Raw genomic sequence first — 14718 nt, 5'->3', positions numbered from 1 at the left:
TATTAAACAGTTTACCCAAGATTCAATATGAAAAGCTTTCTGTCTTAGAAAGACTTTTTGCTGTAAACTTTCTTTTTTAGCCAGTTGCTCTGCTAACCACGCTCCAAGATTTTTTTTAATGTTTAAAAGTAAAGCTTACTACCACGAAAAAACCCAGCCCAAACCAAAAAAACAACCAAAAAACCCAAACAAACCTAATATAAAGCCATCTTGGTTATAATTTAAATATTTTTTTCGCATTGCACATGCAAAATAAAACTGTTACAGCAGTTGGTAGTTACTTCTTTGGTTTTACTTTAAAATGAAAATATTATTTCCGTGCACTTTGTCCCTGCTTTCATCAGTGATAGGGAGCAGCAACTTGACAGCAACATGAAGTTGATATAATACCTTTCCATAGTCTAGCTGGCTTTAAAAGTCATATAGTATTTTATCCTGTGTAGGAGTTATATAGTTACAAAATTACATGAAATTGTATGCATGCTGTGTTACACGAGCCAAGATTTATGTCAGTACATCTTCCTTTCATGACGGAAAATTCCCCTTTTATGCAGACTTGGATGCATTTTATATCATTGTCTATTGATGTAGGATGAATTCTTTTTTGTGGGGGTAAATTCACATCTATATTTGAGCTCCTTTGTATACACATGCATGAATCAATTTCAATTGTTCTGCTTTCCCCTACTGTAGCTGTGAAAAAGCAGAGAGCAAAATTATTCTAGTGAGTGTCCCTTTACCATGGTCCTGTTGGTAAATGATGGAGATAACACGGCAGCTTCAGGGCAATTACCTCTGCATCTCCATTTATTTCAGCTGTTTTGTTACCAGAATCTTGAGAGCTCTTATGGAAGATTCAGGATGGATTTAGATATTTTTGTGCCCCTTCACATGTTCATTGTCTCGGTCTTGGGAAAACCTCTTTATAAGCATTTGTGTAATTTCCTGAAGAACAATGTAACAAGTTAACTTCTTTTTTTAAGGCAGTCTGAATGTAAAAGATTGCTTTGAAGGAAAACGTACACATTGCTCCTGGCTTTAGTCAATGTGTATTTGTGGTGTGTGCTGAGTATTTATTTCCTTTGGTTCCCCTTCAGCACCTCCCCAGAGCGTGACAGACCCACCGTTAGGCAGCTTTCACCCCACCAGAACAACAGTCGAAGCAATTTTGAAATATGGAGGTGAAGCTAAATTATTATTCTTTGAAAGAAGCTATAAATGCAACAGTTGTGTATTAACTCTTAGTATTTCCAGTCTGATTTCATCGTTCTTGTCACAAAATTAAACAAATTACCAGAGTACCAATACAATGCTCTTAATGTGAAAGGGGGCAAATGACAATTGGAACTGCCAAATTAAAAGCACCTCAGCATTAGTGCACACTTAAAATATCAGGGAGAAGTACCAAGCTCCTTACCTAAAAGGTAATCCAGTTGCTACAGCTGCTAGAAAAAGAACAGTGATTTTAAATATATTTAATTTTAATTTCTCAGCAACTTGGATCTTATGGCTTACTTATCTAGGCCTAAGTAAAAGGGCAAACTCTGACCTAAGAGAAGGGATATCAACCAGGTAAGGCATTGGGGATTTAATCTCAGCCTAAGAGATGGCTGCATATTAGCAATTACAAATGTTTCAGTATGGGATTGCGCATACTTTGACAAAACCAATATTTATTCATCAACAAGAATGTCTGGTACTAAACAGAGTTGAAGAATTTGGTGAGATTTTGTTGGCCTGGTGACAAAAAACATTGTGTTTTTTGGAAGCTTAAGTGCAGCTGTCCTATTGCTTAAAAAGAATTAATAAAGTCTTACATAATTTACAATAAAATATATTAGTGGATTCCTTAGAGTTTGATATTTATGAATCCTAAACATATGCAGTTGATAGATTTGTTAGTGTAATGGATATGAGTTGTTGGAAAATTATTTTTATTTGGCCTTATTTTCTCTGTAAGATCAATTTATAAGCAAGAGGAAAGTTTCTGGAGCTATATGACTTTCAGCAGTTGTAAGCAGAATTATTATCATAAAGCTTTGTTTTAACCATTCACAAATATATTGTATTAGTCTCATCTCTGATCATGTAGCTGAAGTTTAATTTAATTTTCCTGTCTTCAGTGAGTGCAGCTGAAAAAGAACAAAATCAATTAAAGGGTGACTTAGTTCTGAGAATACAGGAGGTGGCTCTGTTTAGTTTTAAGGAAGTGAATCAGCATCCAAGACATTCACCCTCACAATATGTGCAAATTGAGAATATGTGGCTTAGAAGTAAAAGACGTTACTGCACTTTAATGAAGTTAAATTGCTCAGTTCTACCCTTTTGTCTCTGCCTCAGTTGATGTCTCTTGCAGCCAGCGCATTTTGCTTTGTAGTCCCATATAGCTGGCAATCCCCTCTGCGCTTTTCCTGCTGTTAAGTGTTACACCTCTGGACAGGGGTTTAGCTCCAGCTCAACCCAGCCACTGTATCATTTCCTTCAAGTTCCCAGTCTGGTTTCCAGTGCCTTTAAATGCAAGAGACTGGGTAACCATTACTGCAATAAATAAACCAGAGTTAATGCTTTTAGTCTGATTCTTTGCTTGTATTTTGAGTGTGTGCTGTCAGTGTTTCTGTGGAATCCTGACTGCATCATCTCTAATGTGGGGCTGAGCACACTGGGCAGGACAAGCCATGCTTTGCTAATGTGGCTGACCAGCTGGTTTAGTGGCACTGGGAAAGTGGAATAACACTTTGAATGAGAAATTAGTGAAATAACCAGCCTGACAGCACTGAGGTACTTGGGATTCTCGGTGGATATCTTAAGTACCAGGGCAGGAAGCTTCTTCTGGCCTCTGAGACCAGTCTGGAAAGTATCTACAGTAATTTTGGTGAAGCAATTAGTGGATTGCAGAGGACGAGGGAAGAGGTGCAGCATAAAGGTGCATGGAGCCCTGCAGGCAAGGATGGAAGATTTCAAATGAGACAGCACAGCTGCAACTGGGAGTGTGGGCAGCACTGGTTAAGTGAGGAGGTGGAACAGCTGTTTTTTTGGCGAACTGTCCTCTGGATGAGATCAGGTTTCAAGCTGTGATTGCTCTTTCCAAATGATCATCTTCTCACTTTGTCCTGAATGGTGTTATCCATAATTTATTTGTACACAGGCCTTAAAGACGAACACAATGTTAATATTCTGGGAAAAGTAGTAAATTACACAACTGTGTTTGAGCACAGACTAAAGTTGGAGCAATTACAGTAAAGTGTTCATCCTAGCCAGAGACTGTAATAGAAGTTGTGGAGTGGATTTATAACACAAAACCAACCAAACAACAAAAACATTGCAAAGAATGAAAAATATTTTTGGAATAATGCTGGGAAACCAACACAAAGTTTAAAATAAATAAAAATAGATGGCAAAGGATATTTTCTAAAAAATCATGCTGCTTTTGCCATGCCATAAACCATTGTCTGTGGCTTTTATCTATGTCTGGAAAAGTCTTAAATGAAATAATTTTGAAATGACCTTGATTGTTAACCTGTAACATATATTTAAATCTACAGAGCACTGCTATTACTTTTTCATTGTGTTATGAAATTGTCCTATATTTTTCCATCTGGTAGTCTGCTGTTTTTATAGTTGTATATTCTTTTGACTAAATCATACGAGTATAAAGAAAACAGAACAAGGTAAAACAGCCCAGTATGTTCTCAATCAGAAATCAAAGGGTGTCAGTGAGATGTAGGAATAAGGTGCCTGAGCTTCTGTTCAGTCAGCCTGTAAAGTCACGACGACAGACCCAATGAACTGTGTGAGTGTATAAATGGAAAATTAAAACCTCAGACCTAGTAAGAGTGGATGAATCTGTTATTGTAAATTAATTATCAGTAAGCTGCACTCATTGGCAAGCTACAAGTCTGCGCGCATTAGGAGCCGTTTCCCATTTCAGATGTACTCTTCAGATCTGATGAATACTCCAAGTTGGTGCACAGCAGCCTGTTTCAATATTTACATTTTTTGTGCTTTTACAGCTAGAAAAAGTACAGTTTAGTACAGAACATGCTTTTACAGTGACATCTGTTTCTAGAGAAGAAACAGAACTACATTAGCAGGTCACTTCAAATTCTGCTTATCTTTCTATTTCAGAGTGGTTTTGTTTAGTGTTTGCACAATATGATAAAGATGTTTGTGCTACCCTCTACATATGGCGCGGTTTTAGTGTGGTTTTCTGCGGAACTGTGACTCCAAACCACTGTGGTTCTTCATGGCATCACTGAGCATCTTCCAGACTTGTCTGGTAATTATGTTACTGTTTGCCTCACAGTGCTCAACAGGTGCGAAGACTCAGTTCTGTGAAAACAGTATATTGGGAGGTCTTCTCAATTATGTGCTTGTGCTATTAACATAAATATTGATGATTTTTAACATTGGATTGAAACTGTTGTTTGGTTAACTTTTCTGTAATTACATTAAAGATAATATATTTATCACTCTTCCTTTAGATAGATTTGCAGTTGTCTCTAAACAAAACAAATCAAGGAGAACTGTTTAGCCATTAGAAATTCTTGGTCACCCTTTTTATGTGGACCATTTTTACAACTGCTCTCACTAAGATAAAATGTGTTTTTAAACATTATTTTTAACCTGAAAAGAAGTTGAGAATTAGATCTAATCTATGTCATATGGTTGCTTCATACACCTCAAAAACGTGTGATCTTCTGAAGATTCTTTGCTCAATACAGAAAACTGTTCATTAATCAAATGTGCGCCAACACAGGGTTACAGATTGTGAGGCTGATGGCAATAGTGAATAAAATGAGCATTTAGAACATCCAGTATTCGGCTAAAAAGAGAATATAAAAATAACTACATCATCTTCGGCCTTCAGAAATCTTTGAATTATTAGGAAGTATTCGTGTTTCTGTTTTGTCTGCTTTTTAATGATGTGCATGTGGTTATATATTTAACTCAGGCTCTACATTGGTGAAGTGCTCTATTAATGAGGATAAATGTTATTCAAGTGCCTACATGAAAAAAATACCCTCTGTAGTCCTTCCAGAAGTACAGCTCCATGATTACCTACCCTCCAGCCAGCAAAATACTTCCACTGGATGAGAATCCAAGAGTACCTTCATTCTACGTTATTTCTGTTGCTGTTTGTTTTTCCAGTGCTTTATTTATTCTGGTGGTGCGAGTATTATCTGAAGTTACTACGGCAACCTGTCACCATCAGCTGTTATAAAGTATGCTGGGATTTAGTTGCTAGGTGGTGAAGTTTGTCATCTTACTCACATGACCCGAACGTTTTTCAGATGGCTCTTTGCCTGTACATGTTGCATGCACAGCTAACATGCACTTTCACAACAGTGGGAAAGATTCCGCATTCTTTCCCCTTGACCTTAGAAAGCTCTATGTGTTTACAGTATATGTCTATGATCCCTTTTGATGTACTTTGTACATACTGAACCAAACCAGCATTTCCTTTACCTTAGCCACTGTTTAGCAGTATTTCCACTACAGCCAGCATTATAGTTCATTTAATTTTGATATTCTGTTTTTAAGTGGACAGGGAATTTGAATGTCTCCTGAGACATTTTTCCCCCTGTCTCGTTTTCATTTGACTATCTATTTATTCATGTTTCTAACCCTGATGGAAGTGCAGTGTTCATACTATCAATTTCCTTATTTCTTTACCCATTTTTGAAAGACCGTCAGCCAAATGCTTAATTCAAAAATGAGAATTCAGTGCTGTTTCTGTTCCAGGTTCTTTTATATTTAAATGAAGATTCAAGTTTTTCACTTGGAAAACATACATCTTATTAGATCTCTTCATAGTAGTGCAGTGTATTCAGAGTTCCTTCTGTTAATTTTCCTGTTAGTATTCTCTCATTAGTCAAATGTTTACTTTGATGCATTTATTTTATACATTTGACCTAGTTCTTATCGACCTTTTCTGTGGCAGTTCACAGGATAATTCCTGACACGACTGAAGAACTTCACCTTCTCTGCCATAACCTTTTGCATACTATTCAATTCCTACAGACATTGTTTGACTTAATTATTTATATATATATTTTTAATCATAAGCATTATACTACTATGTTTGCAGGTAATACTTGATTCTGAATTTCTTCTGTCCTTCTAGTGAGCATGCAGTCTGCATCCAAAGGTTAATACATAGTTATTGTGCAGAACTTAGTGTATTTTCAAGCAGTTCATGCTCTTTGCACATTCTAGTAAGAGGTACTGAAACGGCATAGGGGAATTTAAGTGAATACATAGAGATATGTGCAGATTTGATCACAGCTCTTTATAGTCCTGTATTCCACTTCAAGTTCTGCCAGTGAGAATGGTGATGCTGAGAGTGTGTGAGTACTTTAAAGAGCCAAGGCTGCGTCTGAGAAGCGAATCTTTATTGCTGGCGTTTGGGGATCAGGAGGGAGGGGCAAGCTTTTAACCTATAAAGAAGCTAGCAATTAATTTCTAATAGTTGAGATTGCTGGATTATTAAAGATTGAATAGTGTGTGTTTTCCTGCTTTACAGTTACCTGGAAATGATGGAGGAAGTTTTTGTAGCAAACCAGCTTTACTCTCACCTTCTTTTTTAGGTATCATTATGTCCCACTGATGTAAATTTGACAGGTTGGTGGCCAGCAATATGTGATTTTGCTTATGGCTCTTTTCAGTAATCACAGCTTATCATTTGTTAATTTAAAAATCACCACACACAGTTACCAAGAATAGGCGTCCATGCAGTACCATAACCACAGATATAGCTAGCCACGTTTTAGAAGTTGGTTTCAACAAAAGAAATAACCTTCTTAAAGTCTTTATGCCTTTAAGCAATATAATACATCTATTCAATTCTTATGAAGAAATGCTGCTTGTTTCAAGAAGTGATTATTTAACATGAGCATAGAAAGGCATTCTGTGGCAAATGTTTAACTACTAAAAATACAAGCTGTTTTCCACCTACAATTCTCTAACTTGTGTCAGTATTTTTTTTTTCAAAAGCAAAGCATTAGAAGAAAAACCCCTCACGATTTCATTACTGAATCCTTAGCAATTCATTATTACTTTTAGCTATACATTTAACACCATAGAAAAGATCTGTCTGATTCATAACTGTAAAAGTGAACTACTACAGCAGGAAAACCAGCATTTCTTTTTAGAAGAGCATCAGTACCCGACAACACACGATTCCTTACCTGAAAGCTTTTGGTTTACCTGCAGAAAATGTGTCTTCTTAGTCTTAAAAAGTAGGCAAGCCACTCACTAGCACTAATGTTACTCCAAAAGAAGGTATAGTAGGTCCTTTATATCGTAATTTTCACTGTTTGTATGCAAGAAGTGTGCTGGCTCTGCTCACGTAGGAATAAATAAATAAAAAAAAGGCAGTACAAACTGAACAGCAGCTAACACATGAAAGTAAAAGACCTCTAGTGGCCATAACCTGCAGTTAAAGCAGGCTTCCCTTCTCACAGGGACAGACAAAATGGTTGGGTACCACAAACGGCAGCTGAGACTTTGGTACCGAGTGCCATCGGTGCCTTTCTGATGGAGCAGAAGGAGAAAACGAACTGGAGTTAAACAGAGAATCTCATCAGTGTCAGCTGGAAATTCAATTCTGGCCAGAGGGGCTGGGGAGCCCCTTGTATCAATTCTAAACCAGTATGATGCCAAGATTCAAGTAAAACTAGAAAATTATTTTGCATGCTCAGCTATTTCATAGTCTCTTATTTTAATAAAATCAGAGCGCTTAAAGCAGGCGCACTTGTACAGTTTTAAAACAACAAGTAAAAGTTCAGCAAATTGAAAGGCATCAATAAGGAGGATTCTTCACTGTCTTAAAAGCTGCACATCATTAAGCTCAGTATTATTGCTTGAGAGATAAATAACTTTGTGACTTTCAGTAAATTACAGTGAAAACCTACAATTATAAATCGGTTTCTATTTTTCAGCAATTCTGCTTTAGGAATTGAGAAATAGAAAATAGTTTCTGTTGAGCAAGTTTGCAAGAAGTTTTGAGAGATGTAACAGTATTCTATACAAGTTTTATGGAGCCCTTTAATAGCTACTTAAATGCCTGAAGAATGTAAAAAATAGCCTTCCCCCCCCACCCCCCAATATTTATTCCTGTGAATAACCTATGTTTCTAGAGTGATTAGGAAATTTTAATGCTAATATATTTTTTTTCCTATGAGTTTCTAATGGAAGAATCCCAGGCAACATCACGTGCCTTTCTGAAGTCTAAAAGTAACACTGAGTTTTAGTTTCTACAGAAAGTTTTCTTGTCACAATGTGTGATTCCATGTGGAGTTTCATAGATGATGCAGCTCTCTCACCAGAGCCGGCCCTTTGTCAGGGTAGCTTTTGAATTATCCTTTTTGAGTTCTTAGTATGTTTCTTTCATCTGAGCTTGAAAAAGCTAGACTATTATTTTATTTTTACATACATAAAAGGATTTATTAGGCATTTAGAGTAGTTCAGCTTTTGGAAGAATACAATCAAATGTCTCATATACTCTGTATGTGTTGATTTGTGTCTGGATTTCTTTCAGAGTCACTTTGTGGCATGCATGACAGCGATCTTAAACCAGATGACCAACCAGCATTATTCAGTTTATATTGAAACGTTTCAGACAAGTTCAGAACTAGTGGTGAGTACAATATACTTGTAAATATTTCCTCTGAAAACTCAGTAGGATTGGTCTGGAGTATCTCGTCTGATTCCTCTTAGAACAAAGTCTGTTTCTGTCTCTCTCTGTCATTGTGTTCCCTCCCTCTTCTAATGGCAATATTAGATAATACTGTAATCAGAAATTTGGAAAGAGATAGATGTCACTGTTGTTGACCCTTGCACCAAGGTGGTAATCTAATAATCAAGAATAAGTAATGATGTGATCTTGGTGTAATAGTTTTCTGAGGGTAACAAAACAACAAAATCAACCCTCAGCTAAGTGAATCCTTGCTCCCCGCTTTGCACATGGGGATGGCTTTCTACTTTTCATTTTCACTATTGAGTCTATTCCTGGTTCAGATCATGTTGTATGGTAAATGGAGTAAATGCCTTATCATTGCAACATATCTTTTCATTCAAGTTCTATCTGGCAATTGAATGATATTTGGGGTATATTTTTAGTTTGTACCGCTGATTACTATGTTACAAAGGTATTGGTAGTCCTACGTCTGTTCTTTTATATTCCTCACATGACTGAAATGAGTCTGGGTATTGGCTAAGGTTTTGATTACATTATCCATGGAGGTAATATTTGGCAAGATTTGTCCAGTTTCCTTTTTCTCTTAAAGTCAAAGTGGTGCCATAACTGAAACGCTAAAAGATCAAATCTTGGGTAGCTTTTGCAATTCTTCCTGTGCTTTAGCTTACTCGAAAATATAACAGTATGTTAACATAATTTCAGCTTCCAAGCAGTTTGCGTACTTGATCCTAGAAGTTTTAGTAATCCATGAACTGCTTAAATAGTTCTTTGGGGGAGCAGGAAGTGGGCAGAAGGTCAATATGATCGATGGATTTTGCTGTTTTTCAAGGCATTGGTTTGTTGTCTTGTCCTTTTCCACACCATATGTCAGTGAAGATGACAGATGTTTGTTTTCTAATAATGCTGTTGAGAGCTATTGTTCACTCAGTTCTATGTAAGTGATAGGACAAGAAAGGGTACACACTTTGCAGGGATCTGCTTGGGAGGTTTTGGTAATACATGATGGCATTTCAGGTTGTTCGTCTCACAGACTTCTAGTTGACTTGCTTGGAAGTTCAAGGGTAAAACCACATATGTGAACTATACGTGAAATAGACCTGAAATAATTATGTTCATTTTATTTAAATTCACAGTACAGTGATCTTTAAATGCTTCTAGGAAAATAAATAGTGTTTGTTTTGATTGGAAACTTTCAGTGCCTTCGATTTTTAATTTAGAATACTAAATTTGAACTAACTGGACTAACTAAATAATCCAGTTTTTTTTCAAATCTGTTAGTTCTTTATGCATAGTGAGACTGTTCTGCTAATTAATAACAAATTTAACAGTGTTACTCCCATTAACTTTCCATTAATTTAGGGCTTATCTTTTCTTAAGAACCCAATGTAATGACTCTCAGCTTTCACCCAGAATCTGAGACTGCTGTTTTACACGACTTCAGTTCCAGTTTCGGGCTTACTGATACACCAGGAATTTTTCCATTGACTTCACTGGGAGCCAAGTGGAGCCCTCCATCTTAGTTCTTTAATCACAGGCAGGGACACTTAAACTTTGTTACACAGTAACCGATGTATTTTGTTGTTCTAGGACTTCTTGATGGAAACATTCATAATGTTCAAAGATCTCATTGGAAAGAACGTTTACCCTTCAGACTGGATGGCCATGAGCATGGTGCAGAACAGGTAAAATGGGGCTGGAGGGAGGATTTGGGCTCATACTCCATGTGCTTGTGAAAAGCAAACTAGTTTTGTATCTTGGAGTTTCGCCATGCAGTTTAAGATGATGATATCATTCCAATTTGGTGAATGCCAAGAAGGTCGTAATCTGAAATAATTTACTGAGAATATGTTAAATTAAACTAGCTGCATGTGCTTTAACTACACTTACAATGGAAAAGAAAAAACAACGTATTGAACAGTAAAGTGGAAGTACATTGTTGGTCTCCATGTTGACAGTCAACAGAAGTCAACTGTAAAAAGCCTGTTGAATCTTAATCGTGTGATTTCTGCACAAGGTTAGAATGTTGCCACTAATACATCAAAAATTCATTCTGATGCATGTTATCAAACACAGTTTTCTTTCCGATGCCCTGAGGTTGCTTTGATTGCTGAAAGGGCTGATGGTAAAGACCAAATCTTTGAGTGCAACACACTGTTTGTACAAGGCAGCTGGATCCATGGTGTTTACTGTAGCTCACATTGTTGAGGAAATGTGTTGGTATGCTATAGCTCATTTGGGCTTTTGTCATGATTGATGGCTTCAAACTCAGGTATATTGCCTTTGTAGATCAAGGCGGCAATTAAGTAAAAGTTTGTATGTTCAAATTTATCATGCTCTGTATTGTTTGCTCTATGAGAGCTTGCAATCTTTGAGTACTCTTATAAGATTTATTGAAAGAAATACCCTGTGGACATAAACTGTGCAGATTGTATGTGTTTGCTCGCAGCTATAAGCTGTCTGTTTTGGTGCCACCATAAATGATGGTGGATAAACCAAGTATTGCTTGAGCCACAGGACCACTGCTGTCTTGGTGTTAGGATTGCAAGTAGCATAAGTTCTTTTGTTGAGATGTGAGTTTTGTCGTTTATTGTGGGCATCAGTTACAAACAATAGTAGTTTCATCCCACTTCTTTCTCTGTCTGAGCCAGTCTTTTGCTTATAAAGGTAAAATTTAATTCAATGCACATTATGTTGCTGCTGCTGCTGCAAATTGCAATTATTTTTGATGTAGCAAAGATTATTCTTAAAGTATTGGTTTAGTACTAAAGTAACCTAACAGTTTTATATTGTATGTAACTATATAAAACCTTCCATATGTCAAACTGTTTCTCTTATCTAGAAAATGCTGTTAACATCTGAATTATTCACAAGTATTGCATTTTCTTACTCTGTTGGGGTGGGGGAAGTGTCAGCCCTTGTCCATTGAATATGCCCTTGGGGCTTGGGGGTTCACCTAGTGGTATCTATATTGTCTCAGTTTCTGAGAATTGAAATCTGTTTGTGATATTGTATATTTGTTGATAAGGCCTCCTAAACACTCTGAACTTTGTGGGACAATTTGGTCCAGTCAGGCTTTGTTGCTCTAAACCTTATCATGTGTTGGACAACTCAAATGAAAATATTTTAAGAAAAAAGTCAGTATTAAAAAAAAAAAAAAAAAAAAAAAGTTTAGCAGTGCTTCTGTAAACACTTTGCTTAACTAAATTGACTTGGCAGTGTTTATAGTCTTTGATTATATTGTTGTTGTTACCAAGATTACATGGAATGAGTTATTGATCTTACTTTCATGTCTTAATTTTATGTTATATCAACAACTTTGAGGGGGGATTTTTATTGTCAGTCTGGATAGAAATTTAGCGTTGGTTTTATTTTTTGTTTGAGATTTTTTCTTGGGGGGAGGTGGGTGTTCTATGAAATAAATTGAAGACTAATTTAAATTTCTAGCTTTATTTTATTAATATGTTTCACTCCCAACTGAAGAAGCAGCAAAGAAAAAAAAATCACAGTGAGTCAGGCTGGGGTCTCCTATAATGGAGGGGAGAGGAGGGGAGGGGAGAGGAGGGGAGGGGAGGGGAGGGGAGGGGAGGGGAGGGGAGGGGAGGGGAGGGGAGGGGAGGGGAGGGGAGGGGAGGGGAGGCACAAAAAGTGCTCACACACCTAAGGTTTTGCATTCTTAATTCACCTGCTCTGAGTAGGAGGATACATGCATGCCTTTTTACACCCTGAAGAACATATTTTACCTTAAGAGTCTCCCATTTTTGATTTTGCAAAAATATTGGTTCCAGGCTGTAAGGTACATCTGCTGTGTAACCTCAGCAATGGCAGAGTGTGGTTGGCACTTCTTCCCTCCAGGCATTCAACAAAGCCTGACAGGCTCCCCCAGATGATCTCTTGTATTTTGTACCTAGCAGGGAAAGTGGGCACTGGAGGAATTTTGCTCTAGGATATACTGCAGTAGAGAAACATAAAACCAGAGTACATTTACATAGAGGCAGAGGAAACAGAAGAGCTCCACTAGGTCCTGTTTGTGGTTAAAAGGTGTTCCTAATGAGCAGGACACTCTAATGACTCTTAAACATAAATAAAGACAGACATTGTCTGTATGATATCATGGATATTTCTACTAAAGGTTAGATGTCTGGCATAGATAGAAGAAAAGAGTGAGAGGTCCTGGGGATATATTTTTTTTCTATTAGAGAGAGGGTATGCCATCCGGGAAGGGAGATACCTCTGTCCAAAGGAAGGGAGAATGAACACGTCCATGTCCAGGAGAAACTGTGGTAGGAGAGTTGAAAGAATGGGAATAGAAGCTTAACTGACTAAACTTACTTAGTCAAGCTTTGCCTGTATCAGGATGGAATAATTTAACTCAAATTAATTTAAATCACTATTATAAATAACGTACTGTTTACTCTCAAAGCAGGTTCTGATTCCCAAAAGCCATTTGAAGGAGGCAGAATCTGTGTGTACTAGTCCCACTGGACTGGGAGTATTCTATATTCTGTCAGCAGCTGAGAATCAAAAAGTGGAATGATCCACCTTTTTCTCCCCCCCCCCGCCCCCTTCTGTCAACAGCAAGATGGCAAGAACACTTCTGGTACGCTAGATGGGGCAGAACACTTGGGGAAATAGTAAAATCCTCATTGAGGTCATGAGGATATAATATCTGAGTTATTTTTGTGATTCTCCATGGTAGATTCAATCAACTTTTGTTCTAATGAAGGTTGCTTACTGCACACTTCTTACTAGTTGCTACTGCTTGCAGGTGCACTTTATTCCACTTACGGTACTTAGACTATTGGCCATTAGCTTATTAAAAGCCGTATTTCATAGGTATGTGGCATTTGTGGGGAAATGCTTTGCTGGTTTAGGTAACACTATGTAGTCTTCTTATCTCTCAGCTGTTTATAATTTTTAATTTAGAGGTACATAATTCCTCCCAGGAAATTCTTGTACCTTATTGTCCACACGAAGCGCCTAGGGAGTCGGATGTGCTGAGCAAAAGAAATGGTTAGGAGGGTTAGCAACTAGAGGGAAGTGTTCACATCCATTCCTCTGGTCCTTTGGGCTCTGCAATGGTAATTGCTCAGATAGAGTTTGATCTTCTCATTATTACTACCTGGAATTAGTTTTGGTTGGTGTCCAATCTAAACTGGCTTAGAAAGCACTTTCATTGTTTGTGTGTCCATTGAGTTGGTTTTTGATCCTTGCTGACATTATATTTAGGTATTTGAAAATAAAAGGAAACAGGCTTTCACCAGTATATTTCAAGGTCAGATTGTACTTGCTGAAAGTCTCATGTGAGATAACACAGTAGGGTATTTTCTAACACCAGTACTTAGGCTTTTTCTAAAATATGTTTTCATTACCTGTATATCCAAGTGTTTTCAGACATCTGTTGGAGTCAAGTGTTCCCCAGCCCTTTTTAAGTTCAACTTGAAAGGGTTAGCACTGCAGGTATTTGGCAAAACAGCTGGAAACGTTGCCAGTTTTCTTTCATTATACACACTAAAAATAGCTGCTTATTTGCTGATGAGCTGCTTTGTAACACCCTCAAGACCTGGTTCTCATGGAGCTCACATGTTGCAGCAGCATTATTAATTCAGCAAAATCTCATTATGGCTTCAAATCAGTGCCACCTGCGTTCCCAAGCACCTCACCATTTCTCAGCCTGCCAGGAACTATAGATTCTGTTGGTGTCATTAGGTCCTGGCCAACCTGCAAAACAAGGCAGAGTAAGTTCCTATTTGTTGCCTAGCAAGGGGCTGTAGGGATTTATTTTTAAGAGAGGGACAATAAGGATTCCTGACTTGAGTTTTCTTTATAGATCATCTGTGAATTACTCTGTTAAACAAGATTTCTGAAAAACACATTTCAACACCATACATACGCATGTTGCCAAACAACTCTGCCTTTGAATAGAAACATATATTTTCAGAATAATTAGCTGCTCGTTTTCCTGTGAAACTGGACAAGAAGCTGCATTATGAGGACAAATCTTGAAGTAACAAGCACACATA

General features: G+C 37.3%; 2 protein-coding genes across 2 annotated transcripts in view; one reads left to right on the top strand and one right to left on the bottom strand.

The window, feature by feature from the left end:
- The window catches only part of INSYN2B (inhibitory synaptic factor family member 2B), a 40718-nt gene extending 33329 nt beyond the window's left edge, over nucleotides 1-7389 (bottom strand). Inside the window, exon 1 of the mRNA XM_065849142.2 lies at nucleotides 7188-7389. The gene's annotated coding sequence lies outside the window, so the exon portion shown is untranslated. The remainder of the gene's footprint in view (nucleotides 1-7187) is intronic.
- DOCK2 (dedicator of cytokinesis 2) overlaps nucleotides 1-14718 on the top strand; it is a 172451-nt gene that overhangs the window by 100160 nt on the left and 57573 nt on the right. The window contains exons 28-29 of the mRNA XM_065848779.2: nucleotides 8540-8638; nucleotides 10286-10380. Coding sequence (XP_065704851.1) covers nucleotides 8540-8638; nucleotides 10286-10380 — 194 coding nt within the window. The remainder of the gene's footprint in view (nucleotides 1-8539; nucleotides 8639-10285; nucleotides 10381-14718) is intronic.

Source organism: Patagioenas fasciata, chromosome 14 (genome assembly GCF_037038585.1).
Source record: "Patagioenas fasciata isolate bPatFas1 chromosome 14, bPatFas1.hap1, whole genome shotgun sequence".
Lineage (NCBI taxonomy): Eukaryota > Metazoa > Chordata > Aves > Columbiformes > Columbidae > Patagioenas > Patagioenas fasciata.
Note: the sequence above shows the minus strand (reverse complement) of the source record. Positions and strands in the feature narration are given on the sequence as shown.